The sequence below is a fragment of the Colossoma macropomum genome, unplaced genomic scaffold, assembly GCF_904425465.1.
Source record: "Colossoma macropomum unplaced genomic scaffold, Colossoma_macropomum, whole genome shotgun sequence".
In the NCBI taxonomy this organism is placed as follows: Eukaryota; Metazoa; Chordata; class Actinopteri; order Characiformes; family Serrasalmidae; genus Colossoma; species Colossoma macropomum.
This window is the reverse complement of record NW_023494788.1, coordinates 25345774-25364137: the sequence shown is the minus strand read 5'-3', so window position 1 is coordinate 25364137 and position 18364 is coordinate 25345774. Positions and strand designations below refer to the sequence as shown.

General features: G+C 37.2%; 1 protein-coding gene across 5 annotated transcripts in view; it reads right to left on the bottom strand.

Moving 5' to 3' along the window:
- The window catches only part of spdl1 (spindle apparatus coiled-coil protein 1), an 81611-nt gene that overhangs the window by 22870 nt on the left and 40377 nt on the right, over window positions 1–18364 (bottom strand). For 2 of the 5 annotated variants that reach the window (XM_036568909.1, XM_036568913.1), the window contains exons 5-10: window positions 11089–11238; window positions 8856–8954; window positions 8659–8769; window positions 8437–8577; window positions 8249–8355; window positions 4421–4608 (exon numbers count right to left, since the gene is read on the bottom strand). In XM_036568909.1, the coding sequence (XP_036424802.1) occupies window positions 4421–4608; window positions 8249–8355; window positions 8437–8577; window positions 8659–8769; window positions 8856–8954; window positions 11089–11238 (796 nt within the window). The remainder of the gene's footprint in view (window positions 1–4420; window positions 4609–8248; window positions 8356–8436; window positions 8578–8658; window positions 8770–8855; window positions 8955–11088; window positions 11239–18364) is intronic. The other 3 variants (XM_036568910.1, XM_036568912.1, XM_036568911.1) reach the window with 3 other exon arrangements.

Below are 18364 nucleotides of genomic sequence, written 5' to 3'. Positions count from 1 at the left end.
TTTTGGACAATCTAAGCCATGTGTCAAACACAAGGCCTGCGTCACAATCCTATCCGGCCCGCCAAAGTATTTTGATTATTTTAATAATATTAGCTTGTTTCACAATGCACTACAATCTGCAGCATGCACTGCAACATAATGTCCACTGCAACTCTCCTACTTCAACAACAATCTATGGGACAGCAGTAACACCTCAGTTATACGCAATTCTACACCGTTCCACACCAGTCGTATCACCAAACAACTAATTGCAGTTCAGCCAAAATAAAAACAATGTTAGCTCAGCAGCTCATAAATTGAGCCCAAGTATTAAAGAACTTACAGCAAAGAAAAGATGCCAGGTGTCTAGTTCAAGCAAATAGAGCTCCTGGGGACATTTAAATTTTGATTATTTCAAGTATTCATGTAACATTTCAAGGTCTACTACAAGTATGTAATATTTTACAGCTGACATTTTGGGATATTTTGAATAAATAATGGTCAGTTCAGTTTATAGCAAAATGTTAGATAGATGTTCTCTGGCCAACGGATTTGTTGAGATTTTTTTTTATATGGCCCATTTAGTGGTTAAGTTTGACACCCCTGATATAAGTAATAGCAAAGACAGTGTAGATAAGAACAAAAACACTCCCCTTTCCAGTACTGCCAGACATACCTACCCAGCCACTGGGTCACAAAAACCTAAGAGAAATATGTTGATGTGGCTTGGACTAGAGGGAGAGGGGACTCATTCACCTCTTTTTCAGACAACAGAAACTTGAGTCCCACTCACACCAGTGAGAAATTCCGCCCATTTCACTAAATTTTAGCAATTATTTTTACCCATTCATGATTACAGCCAACTTCTCAAAGTTTTTGCGATTGTCTACTTTGATCCAAAACATGCATTTTCTGATGAGCTGAGTTTAACTCCTTAAATGGCCATGGTCAGCTGGTGTGTAATAATTATTACACACTTCTATAACCTAAGAACAGCTCAGCCAGTTTGCATTGGAGTCCCCGCAGTTACTGAATAATATAAGTATGTAATAAGCCTAGGATTTTAAAGGGTTAAGAAAAAAAACAGCTACCATCATGGAAATATAGGTATGCTTGCAGTTTTTCTTCCAAATAACTCACAGATTTCACTCCAAAAAAAAACATTTGATTCACTCCAAAAACAGCTGAAATTGTATTTTGTATATCTATTCAAAAAAAAAAACAAAAAAACTTTAGGACAAACATTTAGCACAGTCATGAGCAATATCATCATCTACAGTGACTGTGACACAGTCCTATTTGGCCCGCAAAATTATTTTAATTTTCTATTCTTATTAGCCTGTTTCACCCTGAGATGCACTACAGTCCCCAGCATGCAGCTGCGTCTCCATTTTTTGTCGTTTCTCAGTTTTTGACATAATTTGAAAATGCCTGTTACTTTTCACATTGTTTGTACATTTCATGATGAATGGACCATAAGAAATTGCCCAAAATGACTTGGAAAAAATTCTGGTTCCACTGACTTATATTAAAAGTAAGTCAATTTTTTGCTTCTCCTATAAAGTTATCATTTTGGAGATACAAGTTTTGTTCCAACAACAGCGACAGGAAGCTCAGAAAGCATGAGATACGATGACACTGATTTGTTTGAAATTATCATGATATTCTGAATTTTATCAGTATCACACAGTGACACAATTAAGCTGTTCTGAAAGGAAAAAAGACCTACACTATTTAAACATTAAAACATCACAGGCACTCATGACTAATAAGTCAGAATTCAGTTTAAAAAGAATGACTGCAAATAATTTTTGACTAGGGGTGCCGGAAAAAATCGATTCTTAGATGCATCGCGATGCGGACGTGAATGATTCTGAATCGATTCACAAATGTCAAAAATCGATTTTCGAAATATTTAATTTATAACGTAATGTTGGCGGAATGCAAAAGGCGGAAATGCGGAAGTGCAGTCTGTGGAGGCACATAACAGAAACACACACAGATGAGTGAGAAAGACCAGCACCCTCTGCATTAAAAGCCAGGTTAGATCAGGAGTCACAACCCAAATGTTAAGAAGAGCCATTTTGTCCTTTCAACAAAAATCAGACCACCTTGGCAGCCCCAACATTTATGTCCAGTATGTCTCAGTATGTGCGAATGTCCTAGTATAAGTTAGGTTAAAAATATCAACGAAAGCATGGACTTACTCTGTTCTGCTTTAAGCTTTAGCTATAGCCGCTTTCCTCCCATCTCTGCCAGAAAACTTTTCTTCAGAAGTAGATCAGTTTCTCGTAAAATGTCAAATGTTCAACTGTTTTCCGAGGCTGAAGTCGCTTCTCATTCTCCAGCTTCTTGTTCAATTTTCCCGTTCCACCTTAAATTCTGCCTGAGGCGCTGAATGTAAATGTGGCACCATTTAAAGTGGAACGGGAAAATTCGAAAGAGAAGCTGACGTAATCTTCACAACTTTTGTGTTCGACAGTCTCTTGTTGCAGATTTAATTTACCAGGATTCAACTGCGCTGCTTATAAATGTGAATAACGCATCATTGCTAGGTGACCTGCAGTCTGCCAGTTCTCAGTCGTTGAGAAACAGGGCTTTCACGCTATGCTGCACACGACCCTTCTCAAAGATATTTTACTGACACAGCGGACCCCCCTTCCTGTCTCTACAATGAACGAGACCAAAACCGAAGTTATAAAATCACTGAATTAAACGGGTAGGACGGCTGTAACGTGCTGCGTGGACATCTATTGCCACTGGATCTTATGTCACCATAACAGCGCATTTTACCGCAGATGAGTGGCAGCAGCGTCTCATGTGCACCAAACAAGAGCAGTGAATGAGAGCCTTCCAGTTCACTTACCGCATCACTTCCATTTGATTTATTAATAAAAGGTATTGAAAGTAAATTCATTATGGATCATTACGAATACTTTGCTTTAAAAGTACCAAGTCCTGACACAGTGAGAAAATAGAAATCCTGTATAGAAAAAAAGAATCGAATCGTGAGGTGTCTAGAGATTCCCACCCCTATTTTTGACCCATCTGCAGGCATCTGCACCAGGTTTAACACTCTAACCTCATAGAACGGGTCTGTTATTTTACTTCAAAATTACATCAAGTGCCAGTCGATGTTCCATAAATTCAGAGCCTGTGTATTTTGTTTTGCCCAGTCAACAGCAACTAAATAACTAAAGCAAACAAAACTAAACATCTGTCAAGAACAGGTTAATTAAAGCAAAATTTTTAGTCCACTAGGATAACACAGCGTAGCTTAACTGTAGCTATGTGTGTCCTATGTTTTAATGTTTATCCACAATCCACTTCTGAAAGTGGCTCCAAATCTAGATAAATGCTTGGTTTAACAGGTCCTATATGGCTCCATAATTTTGGTGCTCCATTTGTCAAGAGACCATCTAAGTTCAACGTTATAGCTTTTAATAATGTGACTTTTAAATCCTGTCAAAAAACTGACACTTTAAGCTTTATTACGCACACTCAGAACTTCGCGCACATGCAGTGTACATATGCCTAAACTTGCAAAAAAATTGACACTCACATGTGGATATACATGCTGTGTTTAGGGGGAGGAGGAAGACATTATCCTATCCTAAAGAATTTATGGAACCAACATGAAAACGTAAAAATTTTTTGCTCTAATGACCACTGAGAATTGCTCAGATGACCACTGAAAATTGCTATGACATTATTCATCAGTCAGTCATGCATACATCTGCTAACGCTAGAGCTAACATATTAAGGTTAGATGAGAAGCAGTACTCATTCTATACGAAAGTAGAATTATTTACTGCTCAGTGAATGATGTGGAAAAATGTTGGCTTGTCAAGGTGACAGTGAACAGAGAAACATCTTTTCAGCCATCATGGTTAGTTGCAAAGTTATTTCAAACTTCTCAGTCATGTCTGACATGCAAAAGCACTTGTGCTTCATGTCATGTTAGCAAAATAAAATATTATAGCATAATAAAACACTACACTGAGAGAGAAGGCACTGAACTGTCAATTTATTAGGCACACGCCTTGCACTTCTCACAGGTAACGTAAAGATGTAGCTATAGTACCGTGGAATAAACATTTGTACGTATTTGTCAAATTTTGTGAGCGTCAACTTTTAACATCTAGAGTTTTACATGTGAGACTTTTTCATTATTTTCTCATCACATTTTTTCGACAAATGCTAATAAATACTTTGGAAAGTTGTGTTTGTCTAGGCAGCTTTATAAGATGATTAAGTTGAATTGCAAGTTGGCTTTGTCAAACCAATAAAGACAACATATTCTGTGAATTTTGTAATAAAAAAATGTAAGAAAGTAACATAATAGTCAATAATAACTACATTTGTGAACCTAATTCAAAGCACTATTTAAATAGAAAAAGAAAGAGCTTTAGAATGTATATATCCATTAAAATGGGTTTACCTTCAGGTTCATATTTCATCCGTAGTTCCTCAAGTTTCACCTGCAGCTTGATATTGTCACTTTGAACTTGCTTCAAAGCATTCTCTACTCCAAAGAGTTTCCGCTCTAACTCAAGCACTCTGTGACTCTCAGAAAGAGCTTTCAGTCTTGCCATGGACAACTCATCTTTCAATGTCTCTGCGACTTTCCTATCAAGAAAATACACACACACAAACACACAGGCACACACACACACACACACACATAAATCAGTGTTAATTTGGCAACAGCAAGACTAAAGTAGATCTGGGCGATACAGCCAAAGACCAGCTAGCAGACGTCTGGATTTCTCTATTCTATTGTAGTAGTTTAAGGGGTAAACCGCAATATATCTAACAACAGTCAGTCCTCCTTTTAGAAATGTTTAAAGTGAAAGTGGTGCTTTTGTATCTTGTTTGATCTACAGTATCATCAATTTGCGGTGTTGTACGAGTGACGGAGCGCTGCTTCAAGTTAGCCAGCTGCTAAAAACAGCTAGCCTGGGAAGATGACGTTCTCCCACTTTCCAATGCCTCACAGCCTTCCTCAGTTTACTTTCATTTAAATCATGCAAGTTAGGGCTGTAACCCACTTCTTTCTTTCACTTTCGTTGCTTGGGAATGCACTAATACTTAAAGATGACTTTTTGAGCGCTGTAACAGTGCTTTAGTTGTGAGGAGCAGATGTGATTTAATGCTGCTAAAGCTTGTTAGGATGTACGGAAAGAGGCGAGTTCACTTTAGGACAGTACAGTTATGCCACTTATCTTGTCACTCACACTTGATCACAGGAGATCAGATCTCCGGTCGCTCTGCTCAAACAGGGAATGTATAACTCCACATTTCAGCTGTTGCTAAAGACTCATTTTACTCGTCTCCCCCTCCCTCTCCAATCATGTCGAAAAATTCAGAAGTGCGCCCTCTCCTGGCGACAGCAGAGTAGTGTTGTTTACCTTGCAGTAGAACATGCCACCAGGGCTTTCGCTGGAACGTGCAAGTGTGAGAATGATGTATTATATCGAAAATTTATCGAACATTTCTTATCGCTCTATCAAGGAAAAGTATATTGCGATATATATTGTTCGTTATTGATCGTTATATGTTTTATCGCCCAGTCCTAGACTAAAGACAAATAAAATTTAAAATACAGCTAGAGTTCGGGCATGAATCAGCACAAAGAGGCCTAATGTGCTAGTACGGAGCCTTTTCACAAAAAGAAGACAACTGATGGTGGGTACAGTAGCCAAAAAACTACACTAAAGTAAGAGTAATGTTACTTTAAAATAATAATGACTTAAATAGAAGTAGTCATCTAAATAACTAAAGTAAAAGTAAAAACATATCTAATAAAATAACTATTCAAATAGCGAGTTACTTCAAAGAATCTGATTATTAATTATGTAGTCTGCACACATCAGCACCAGCTCACAAAAAATATCCATTTAAATACACCATACCAAAATAAAGAAAGTACAAAATAGGCAATCACATTTGCACTTCAACTTTGCACTCAACTTTGTTTTTTGGAAATGCTAGAAAAAAATGATTTCTGTCTTCTCATCAATTTGGAACACTGAGATGGAGTTAAATGTAACAATGAACAGCTGGGAGGGGATTAGGTTCACAGCGAGAGGGGAGGCAATGATCTTATTAGGCTACCAAAGTTTCTCAGTGATTTAGGTCCATCCAAATCTGCAATGTCAGCAACTTTTTATGTAATTTTTATAGTATTTAGTAGAGATGAAACGATATTAAAATTTCATATCACGATTATCATGACCAAAATTATCACGATTATCAGTATTATCGCGACATTGTTGTTGTGTTGAAAAGTAAAATAAATAAAAAAATAAATACTGATACACAAACTGAAACTCGTTTCACCAACTTTTGTATTAACACAAATAGAATTGGCAGCAGTATGCACTTTTTGTTTGCATAAACATTAAAAAATAAGGTCAATACAATTTTAGTATTACTTTTGTATTACTTACAATACTTGTAATACTCTGTAAACAAAAGAATAGCAAATGTATTATTATTACTGATATTATTACTATTCTTATTCTTATTATTATTACTGTTGTAATTATTATTATTATTATTAGTAGTAGTAGTAGTAGTAGTAGTAATTACAATAATTAGGGATTTCCTTGCATAGAGAATTAAATCTCAACCAACTCTGAGGTGGGTCTTAATGGAAAATTACTACTTCTAAGAAGTGCTGCACTTGGGGGATTTCTGTCCGAACTGCAACTGCAGCATTACTGTGCCGTTGTGGCGCTGTACCCCTAATCAATACAGTGCACTAGGAAAAACAGCCAAAATCACAGAGGAACTGCATGACCGTGCTGTGAGCTGCAGACAGTGTAGAACTCACACAGTGTGTCTTCACCTGTGGAGCTGCTTCTCTAAAAGCATTTTAAAACTAAAACATAACTTAAAATTAACGCGCATCTGAGCTGCAGCAGAAACACTCCTAAAGTTTAATCTCTGAAACTCTGCTTTTCCTAAAAGCAGCACACATCGTTTACTCACGAGGTCCCGTCTCAAAGCACACTATCTTCCCTATGTAGTGCACTTCGTGGATCATGAAATAGCAAATCCTTCACCCAAAGAGTGCAAGAAACGTTCGAGTCAGTCATCTATAATCAACGTTAACAACAGGTTACAAATTCCCTATTTAAAACTCAACTGCTGGTTAATGATGATCGTGTTTGAACAGTAGCGCACTATGTAGGGGACACTGAGTGATATGAGATGGTGTTATTCGCTTCTCAGACAGTAAACACTGCACACGAGACGAGAAAGGGGAGCTGTGCAGATTGAACCTCTGCAGCGTCTCGTTCTAGAGCTCGTGTGACTGTTAACTCAGAGCTCATTTTGGAGACACTGCTCCACAGAAATGTGTGTTACAAGCTTTAGTTTCGATTCACAGTTGATTCACCGATTGTTTTTTGTTTTTTTTTTGTTTTTTTTTTTGATGCTAAAAGCTTCATTTAACATTATTAACGAACCATAAGCAAAAGTTAAACCACACAAACCGTGACATTTCTTCTATTTCGAAGTCTCCACAGACTTCTCCGTTAAAGTTAACCTTGCATTCTTGCAGGTAGCGGGTGGTGGTCGCGAAGATGACTCGTAAGGTTTGATGTGTTGCCCCCTTTCACCACTATTTTCTTTCGGCATGTTCTGCAGACAGGGTGGTCATCTGCAGACAGGGTGGTCATCTTCAATTAGCTTTCCTTCTGCATCCTTATAAAACCCAAAATATGACCAAACGTCAGACTTGGTCTTCTTAGAACCGCGGTTTTAACGATACTGTAAAGTTCAAACGGTACTACTGACTCTAGTATTTAGCAGAGGAATGTAGAAAGAGTCAGTTCACAACTTTGAGTACCCAGAAAACAAAGACTGTACAGAGTTTGACATCCCTCAATGTAATATAATGTAGCACTTGATCAGTGGAGCCACCTAATATACAGTTGTGGTGGAGACCGAGTGCTGTGACTCACAGTGAAGAAGCGAGATATGCTTGTCTCAGCCTGAGGAGCAGTAGCAGTGTGTCTACCTCTTTAATTTGGCTTGCTAACGGGACTTCTCCGGTGTTTGGATGTCAAAGTTACAAATTAAATATGGTATGTATTTATATTGTATTTACACAAATTGGTTACATAAAATATATTATCTTAAATATTTTATCCGCAGGCATCCTGCATTCCCTGCCCACGTGCTCAGTTTCTGTTTTCATTCAATTAAATTACTGATTTTTAATATATTTTTTTCAGTCAAGTAAACAGTTCATACTTACTTTGAATTTGAGAGCTGCATTTTCAATAGGTCTGTGTAGTATGTCTCATCCACAAACTCAGTCGGCTTGGAAGTGCCAGTGGAGGACTGGTCCTCAAGTGTCGCCTGCTGATAAACATATCAAAGCTTCTGTTTCACTACCCACATATTCACATGTAACACATAAAACTGTCTTGAACAAAACTTTACCTCTACCTTCTCCAGCTGTTGTACTTTCCTCATCAAGGTTTCTATCTCACTGTTCTTCTCTGACAACATAAACTGTAGGCGCTCAAGCTGGGCTGGGTCAGCTCTAGCACCCTGAAGCTGCATAAGGTTAGATATCTGCACCTGTACAACATAAAGAGGGCAAAAAAATAAACAAAAATTCCAGATTCTCTGTTTTAAACAAATTAACTTTTTTCAAAATACCTTCATGCGAAGCATCTGTTGTTTGGTGAAAGCATGCTGCTTTTGAAGAGACTGGTACTGCACTTTCGTGCTGATCAACTGCCTCTCCATTTCCACACGCCTGTCCTCTACCTACAAAAAATGCACTTTTTACCTCAAATCACAACAGACAATTTATTAAGTGAGCCGAAAACTTTTAATAATACTGAAGTGTATACCTCAGAGAATAAGGAATTGCCTTTGCTGTTTGGATCTTGTGTCTGCTGCAATGCCTGTTCCAACTGAATCTGAATGTCTTGGTTGGCTTCCCTGGATTTCTATATGAGATATGAGATCAATATATGTGACTAATGCATTCTGATGATAACAAAATCTTAGCCTTAACCCTGCAGGCATATTTAGAATGGAAATTTTTTTGTCAAGAGCCAAGGACCTAGGCAGTGTGTAATTCTGAGCCATGGTGCAAAGGTAGCGAGGAGCTGAGCTCTTGGAAATGGAGCTCTTGGAAACCTGGAATGTGAGAGCTTCATATCTGATTCTTGCTTCTACAGGAAGCCAGCGCAATGATCTGAGCAGAGCAATTGAAAGGGAGAACTTCAGGAGGTTGTGGACCAGAAAAAAGGTCAGACACTATGTGTTCTCATAAATGGGAGACTAAAAACTGGTTTTGCAGTTTTTCATCACATATATGATGTGAAAAAATAAGTTAATAGTCCAGGATAAAGTTTTCAGACCTTCATGACAAAAGAATGGTGAAGAAGTGAATAGTCATAGAGAGGTTAATCAGAATAATTATAATGTAGTTGGGTGTATAATGCAGTGAATTGTTCTTAATAAACTGATAGACTATAAATCCATAAATCTCAATAAGAATGACCGATTATTTGTATTTGACTAACTAAATGGTTAATTATTCAAATGGTACAAATTCTTAATATGTACATATTATATAATTATTAACAGTCAATAACAAAATATTAGAAAATGATTAAGTTGCTGTTTATTAGGGCTTGTTTCTATAAAGTGTTACTGATAACATCTCTCACAGTAATGATGAGGTGAACCTTATCATGACGAGTTCAACCTTATCTGCCTACACTGATCTGTACACAGCACTGCAGCCCTCAAGTCAGTTGTGTTGTGCAAGTTCAGCAAAGCCTGTACGCTGTGTAGTTTTCCAATCATAGAAAAAATCTCATGCGGTTAAGCAGCAACACTCAGCTAATTAGCTTCTATGTGCATGAGCAGCAGTAGTTCACTACTCTACAAAGTATCCACATGTCTAGCATGTTCTTGGCCAATTCTGACAAAATGGATGTTATTTTGCTAACTTACAATCATCTGCACCTGGCCAATGTTTTGCAAATGAACACTGCCTGAACGCTAAAGATTAATTGAAAGCAAAAGATGATTTGAAGCAGGTGATTAGCAGGTGTTCTCTCTAGAGCCTTTTTATGTATGCAGCAGGTTTCCCATCAGCGTTAACTACTAAAGCATTACACAGTACAACTCACAACTGAGAGTGAGTCCATGCAGTCAGGTAGGCCAAGGCATAAGATGGAAGCAGCATAACACTACCAAGAAGTGAAGTGTCAAGGCTACTTTATAGTGTGCAATAGTGATATTAATTCGGTCATTCATTCATTCATTATAAATTAGCACTTGTTACATGCTATTTTGAGGGGCATTTTTTGCCCTATCATTTGTGTCTAAAGGAGGGTTTTGCCCTTAATTACCATTTTCCTGATAATGTCTGATGCTGTATGAAAAATGAAGAATGCTATTTGGAATAAAGTTAAAAATGCTCCAACTAGCATATTGCATTCTGTATATTTGAACACTTGTTAGTACACTTTAGTTTAGCTTTAGTTTTGCTTTGCTTTTCTAGCCAGCAAACTTTCTGTGTGAGTTTTATTGGACTTTCAGATCTTGCCTCGACACAGTTCCCTTAAACTGCCATTTCCTAATGGTATTTCGAAAAGAGGAAATTTAATTTCATAGTTTCCCCTGCTTTGTAGGCATCAGTTAGCTTCATTTTTGGATACTCAGCCAGTTGCCTAGAGAGCCCTTTTTTGAGTCAGAGAATTTATTCCACTCATCAGATGACAATTCCTAATGACAATTCTTGACCTGCTTAACCAGTCCTAGTGAGTCAACAATTACGGTCTGAGACTTTACAACTATAAGGGTATCCAAACTTTTGCACATGCCACAATTAATACATACTTTTCTATTTTTAGCAATAATATTTTCAGAAAATTGATATTTTCAGAATATTGCAGAGATTTTGTTTACTTATTTTTACTAATAAAAAACATGCATTTAGGCCAAGGGTGCCCAAGCTTTATAAAGTAAAAAATACAAATACATACAATTTACATAAACATGCCCTAAATCATTGCAGCTCGTTTACAGTTTAAATCTGGCCATAAAAGCTTATTAATAGCTTACCTCCAAAGCATTGTACAGCGACTCAACTTCTTTCTCTTTTTCTTCCTTAAGGCTTGTCATTGCCTCCAGCTGCCTCTGGATGATGGTAATGGTCAGCTGAAGCTGCTGCCCTTTGTAGTCTGACTCCTGAAGCTCCCGCTTTAAGGTAGTCTATAAAATAGATAAATAAATAAATACTTCTGAACTCTTACTCCAAATGTTTTGTACTACACTGTTTCCCTGTATATCTGTCTGAAAAGATTTAATATGTAACAAATCAAGCTTTACGCTAATTTCGAAACACAAGTACAGTAATACTATGCTCATTGTAGAGAATCACTTAGGTACTGTTCATAGTTTATCTACAAAAAACTAAATTTAAGACGAGCATCTAGTAGGTTAACATGGTCAAACCACTTAAACACACTGAAATAAACTGCCCTGCTGGAAGAAATGCACAGCATACTAACAACACTACGTTACACAATGTGAATGTGAGTGGTACATCATGCTACTTTTGTTACAGGATTAGACTGGATTCATTGTTTTTCCCCCTCAGATAACCAGTCCAGTATTTTCTGTTGATATTGGCCCAAAACCAATTTCTGGTAGGGTCAATGCCATTTTAGTTTTTCCTGTTTATTCCAGACAAAATTTACAAAATGTAATTTGTTAAAGCAAAAACCTGACAGTCTGAAGCCTCAAACATTTTCAATTCAATTTAATTCAAATTGATTTGTTTGGCACTTTTTGCAATAGATAATAGTCAAAAAACAGCTTTACAGGAATCCTGATACAAGCCCTTAGAGCAAGTATTCACCAGTTGTTATTATCCAGTGTAAGATTTCACCAGTTTCACCAGATTCTGTAGCATTTTTACTCAAAAAAAAAAAAAAATCAGAGCATAAAACAGAGTTCCTACTCCTTTCATTCACTGTGATCAGCGACTACAGAGCATATTGTGCAACGAGACCATATAGGAAATGTTGGACACTTAAGCTTGATCCCCTGTATATATTAATTTGTGTATATCTCTGACGAAACTCATTACTAACTTCATTTTCAAGAAGTAAAGAGTTAAACTAGTTAAGTTTGCATTTGTCAAGCCACTTCTGGGACAGTGGCATATTACATTTTAAAAACAGATACTTAAAAAAAATTCAGTGGTAAGTGAGATGACAACAATATGATGCAAATCATGTTAAGGCTACAAACAAGTAAAAGTAGATTTAAGGTTCATAAATGTGATGTATATTGAAATGGAAATATGTGAAGCAAAAATCTTTAAATGAACTTCAAATAATTTTTAATATTTTACTGAAAGATAATTTAACATACTGGGTTTATGGGATGGGGTATTACAGGTAAACTGGGACAATTACTTAAATCATTTAAAGGGTGTTTATAAAAGGGTCCCTTTTATAATGTTAATTTTGAATCAACAATACTTCATTATTTATTCTGGCATACATTTTCTTATTGAAATAATGCATAACATTTAAAAATGTATTCCAAATATTAAAACAAATACAAACAGGGGTGAAAAAAGATGGCAGACAGCAAAAAAACTTGGAATCAGCAGAGTGAGAAGAGGATGTGTGACATTATAAAAGAGTACAGGCCACAAGAAACAGCAAGAATAACAGCAAATCTAAGGATGATGATAAGAGTGTGGAATGCACTATAGAACTCCCTACAGAAAAGGGTCCCTAGGCATGCCTCTGGTAGAAAGCCCAGGTAATCGAAAGAGACTGAGATGGAATTGGCTGTTACTGAAAACACAGAGGTTTTCCTCTGTTAAGAAGGTAATCAGAAGAGACTGAGATGGAATTGGCTGTTACTAAAAACACAGAGGTTTTCCTCTGTTAGAAAGATCAAGAAGCTCATGTTTGAATTTGCTGCAACAAATTATTTGCATGTGTTCAACAATTTCTTGTATATACACCTAGATATCATTCAGAGAAAGCCAGAGGCCTTTTATTTGCTTCCCATTTTGTGACAACAGTTTGGGGAAAGCCCTTTCCTGTTCTAGCGTTAGCGGAGGAACAAAACCCCTAAAAGGTTTTTGAGAGACCCCACCCCAAGGCAGAACAAAACAAAAGCATGTTTTATATAAAACTGATATCTCTAGTTTGTGAAATGGATGGTAGTATAAGTATTACATAAACATTAATATTAGGATGCTCCACAAAACCACAAAATGTGCAAATTTACACCTGACTTACAGGCAGTGTGTCTACATTTATACCTAAATGCAAAAATAAAAATCAGAATGTGATCAAATTTAAGTGTGTACAAACAAATACTCTGTGATGAAGGAAAACACATTTATATCTTTGTTCATATTGTAGTGTTCACCTCTATCTAAAGAGACACAGCTTTCACACAAGTCATGGAGCTTTATTAACCAGATATTGTTGGCCACAACCACGCCATACATAAGCTTTGGTTTTCTCTAATAGTTCATTCTAGCCTCAGCTCACATCTTTTTTCTTCAGCTCTCAGTTCTTGTCTGACTCGCAGTCCTTTCAGCTCTCACATATATCCCCCAACGTGGACTAGCTCCCGCCTCGTCGATAAGAGTCCTTATCAGAACAGCTGCACTCCGCCTTCCCTGATGTTCTCTGCATCATCAACGCTGACGAGGATGTCGCTCATGTGCATCGCCAATGAAAAGCTGTGACAGGTGGATGCACAAGAACAGTGCCAACTGTGAGGTGTGGTGGAGGACGAATAATTGCCTGGGGAATTTTTTTTCTTAGTTCCACGGAAGGAAATTTTTATGTTATAGTATAAAATCAAATTCTAGAGAAACTAGTTTGGGGAAACACTTTTTCCTGTTTCTGTAGGACATCTCTGCGCACAAAGCAAGCTTCATAAAGAAACAGTTTATTAAGTTTGGTATGTAAGAACTTGATTGCTCTGCACAGAGCCCTGACCTAAACCCCATCCAACATCTTTGGGATTAACTCATTGCCCAATGTCAGTACCTGACCTCAACTTATGCTCTTGTGGCTGAATGAAGGCAAATCTCTGCAGCCATGGTCCAAAATGTAGTGTAAACTGTTCCAAGAAGAACAGCAGCAGTGAGAGGAAAGCATGAGCTCACTTGAGCAGCAGCAGCGGCATCTACAAGCTCCAGCTTGTCTCTGCGGCTTCAGTTGGCCAGCACAGCGCTCTTCTTACACAGATCAGTTTTTTTTATTTGTTATGTGGCAAATTAAACAGATGAATAGAAAAGGAAAATGACTTTCAGAAAGGTTTGATTATTCACAGCAGGGAAACAAATGAACACAACATTGTTTTTTTTTTTTTGCTCTGTCAGCTCCTTCTCCTCTCACAAGAGTGTTGCAGGTCTCCTCACAAAGAGACAGCAACTCCTCAGAGTGGGCAGCATGATTTGAAAATCAGTGGCTTTCCCTGCACTACCATATTTTAACACTCCTTTGTTTCTCTGTAGCTCTAGCTCTGTGTTATCCTGACCATCTAGGTTCCATTTGTAACGCTGCCTTCTCATTACTGTTCCCGTCTGTGCTTAATTTCAATGTATTTATACTCCTTTGCTTGCCATTACTAAGTTAATACAGGTTGCATGACCGCTCAATTAATCAAAGAACTGAAGTAAAAGTCTCTTTTACCCATCATAAAGGTCAAACTCCACCCAGTGCAATCATATTACTACTTCTATGATAGTTAATATGCTGAACATATGTGAACAAATTGCAAAAGCTTAATGCCACTAAAACAGCTCTGACTTGTCGAGGCATAGAGTCTACAAGAATGTGCCCTGTGGCATCTGGCACCAAGACATCAGCAGCAGATCCTTTAAGTCCTGTAAGTTTCAAGGTGGAGCTAGCGTGTATTAGACTTATTCCAGGCCTCCCCACACCGGCTTGACCGGCTTGAGATCTAGGGAGTTTGGCGGCCAGCACCAACACTTTGAACTCTGTCATGTTCCTCAAACCATTCCCAAACATTGTGTACAGTGTGCCTTAATCTGCTAAAGGAGGCCACTGCCATTGGGGAACACCACTGCCCAGGAGTGCACCTGCTTTGCAACAATGTTTAGGTAGGTGGCACGTGTCAAAACTAATGCCCACATAAATGCCCAGACCCAGGGTTTTCCATCAGTACATTCCCCAGAGCATCACATACCACCGGTTTATCTTCTTCCCATAGTGCATCCATGTGCCATTTCTTCTCCAAGTAAACAGCACACACATGCTCGGCCATAAACATGATGTAAAAGAAAAAAGACCAGGCAAGCTTCTTTCATTGCTCCAAGGTCCGGTTCTGACGCTTGTGTGTCTATTGTCTATTTGTGCTTTCGACATTAGACAGGGGTTAGCATAGGCACTAACTGTCTGCGCAGCCATATATAGCAGGGACCAATGCACTGTGTTTTTTGAAATATTCCTTCCATAACAATCATTCAAAAAAATCTGTGTGCCACAGTAGCTCTTCTGTCGGCTTGGACCGCTGGTTTGTGGGTTTTCCCCTTCTCGTACCATGGTTGGTAAGTACTCACCACTGCTGACTGGGAGCACCCCACAAGCCTTGCTGTTTCGGAGATGCTACGACCCAGCCATGTGGCCATAATAATTTGGCACTTGTGAAAGTCTTCACATGCTGACTATGAAAACCAATTGTTTACTTTTAATCTAATATATTTGAGACCTTGACGTGCTGCTGTTACAGCATAATCAACATTCTTCACTTAATCTCTGAGTGGTCATAATGTTTTGGCACATTGGTGTATATACAGTACTATGCAGTTTTAAGCACTTGAGAAATCTGGGCAGTAAGAATATATTTGCTTGAATAGGGCCAAACGATTTGGGGAATATCCAAATGCGATTTTTTTCCACCCATATCATGATTACAATTTCAGTCACTTTAAAATGTATATATTCTTCACAGATTATCCCTTATCCCTTGTTTAATATAAATATATTTGTACATAGCAGAGAGGAATTTTTTTTCTCCCTCACATAGGTCCCTCCTGTCTCTAGATTTTGTGTATGTTTTGTGTATATTTAATATATTTCAGTTTCAGTATTTTCTTGTATTTTTATTTTTACTATGTTTACTTCTGTAGAGTGATTAGCTGAGCCTCGCCACAAGCATTTCAATGCTTTAATGTCCTGACATGTTGTGCAAATGACAAATAAACTTGAATTTATATACCATTATTTTCTATAAATTAATTTCCAAGCAAAGCTTTTGTTTTTTGACCAAGAAACCAGAACATCCACTTTTTCTGGCATAAAGCTTGCATACTGAGTGTTAGCTGTGATGGTTCTGATATCAGACATACAGAACATGGGTTTAAGAGAACCTTAAAGTATTCTATAATAAAAATTGCAGCACTTGTGATTTTGCATTCTTTCAAATTGCAATTTTGATATAAAAACAATTAATCTTTCAGCCCCATATTACAATAAATACAAGTGATATGAATACAATAAGCAGTGATTTTATGTATGTCACTGTGTTAGTTTGACCATTTCTAAACCTCTCCTTGCAGCATCCCAGTATTCTGTTATCATCCAAAACCTGGTTTGGCTAATCAATACCTCACTGAAATAAAAAGAAAACTAGAACCTAACTTTGACCTAAATTAGCTCACAAGACATCAACAACTACTTCTGGAAAAAGAATCTTTTTATTTTTTTACTGTATCTTTGTTTACTTGCATATATTCTAATGATATATGGTGACTTTACAGACAAGGATAAACTTATGGCCAAGATAAATGTACTTGGTGCTAAGAGATACACACACACACACACATACACACACATATATGTATATATATATACACACATATATATATATATATATATATATATATATATATATATATATATATATATATATATATATATATATATATATGGTTTGATGTAAACTGCTTGTTTCTAGGGAAAATTTGAGGATTTTTCACAGTGGTGGTGGGAGGTCCATCTAACGTTACCTCACAGCAATTTATTATGCAAAATGGTTATATGCTGCCTGATGCTGGAGACATTGTTCTTGATAGTTTTTATTAAGATTTGGTCCTAAAACATATTTTTAAAAATTCAATCATTTGGGCATTGTGAGGCAAAATAGTCTCTAAAGAAAACTCTCCACATACATATGTAAAAACTTGTGTGGGTTTATTAGTCGTCAGAAAGTGCCTACACAGACACACCAATCAAGTTTCATGATGGCTGGTAAATGTGAAAGCCTTTCAAATGCCTGGTAAAAGCTAAATGGCTGATGGTGGCCTTAAATTTCAATGTATCAGTTACCCTAACAAATTTGCTTATAGTCTGCCAAAAAGATGATGCTTGCAAAATTTCTGCTTGATTGGATGAACCATTATTTAGCAAATACAGCATCCCCTAACGATATATGTGCACCAAAATTGATAAGCTACTTTAGAATCTTCAATGGAATTAGAGTATGAGGTTTCAAAAATTTTGGATGAAGCATTCAAGTTACAGAATTTAAAAAAGTCAACGTTTTTGATAATTACTTATATTCAGGCTCCTGTGAATTTTTTGACATCAGTTACGTTAGGATCGAGCAAAAAAACCTAGGACTAGTTTGCAAAAGTAGGTATTACATATTATGTAAATTAGCAAGCAAAAACTAAGCAGTTAAGGCTAAATGGCCCAAATTGCAAATTCATTTGTTTTGAGTCAAAAATTTAACTTGTCTCTAAAAATTTTGGTTTAGAAAATGCATTTTGCTGCGCTATAACAGTTTATAGTTTTTGTTGCCTGGGTAGATGCACACACACACACACTTGCACGCGCACACACACACAACACCTACCCTCCAAGTTTGGTGTGTTCAACGTAGGATTTCTTCTGCACAACACTTTTTTCGGGAGAAAAAGAATAATAAGAAAAATCCTTGCAATTACAACAGTGTTCTTTACATGTGCATGCCTGAACCCTAAAAATCTTAGCAAAAGCAATAGGGTTCCAGCACCTTCATCTACGCGCACATTAGTCCAATAACATCTAATAGGCAACCATGGCGAAAAGTTGGAAACAGATGGGGGGGGGAAGCTACATGTCAGAGGTTGTAAAATGTCTATCATTTGACAATAAGGCCATTAGACGTTCTGCTCTATACTGCACACTACAAGCAACTGCAGAATTTGCAACTTGCCAGAAAAGTGATTGCAAAAATTTCCATCTCATAGTGCCCCCTATTCCAAAATCCAGGTTTATATGAATGAATGTTTAGAGAATGAGCCTAAGCATTCTGAGTTTTAAGTGTTTTAGTCAATCTCCAAAAG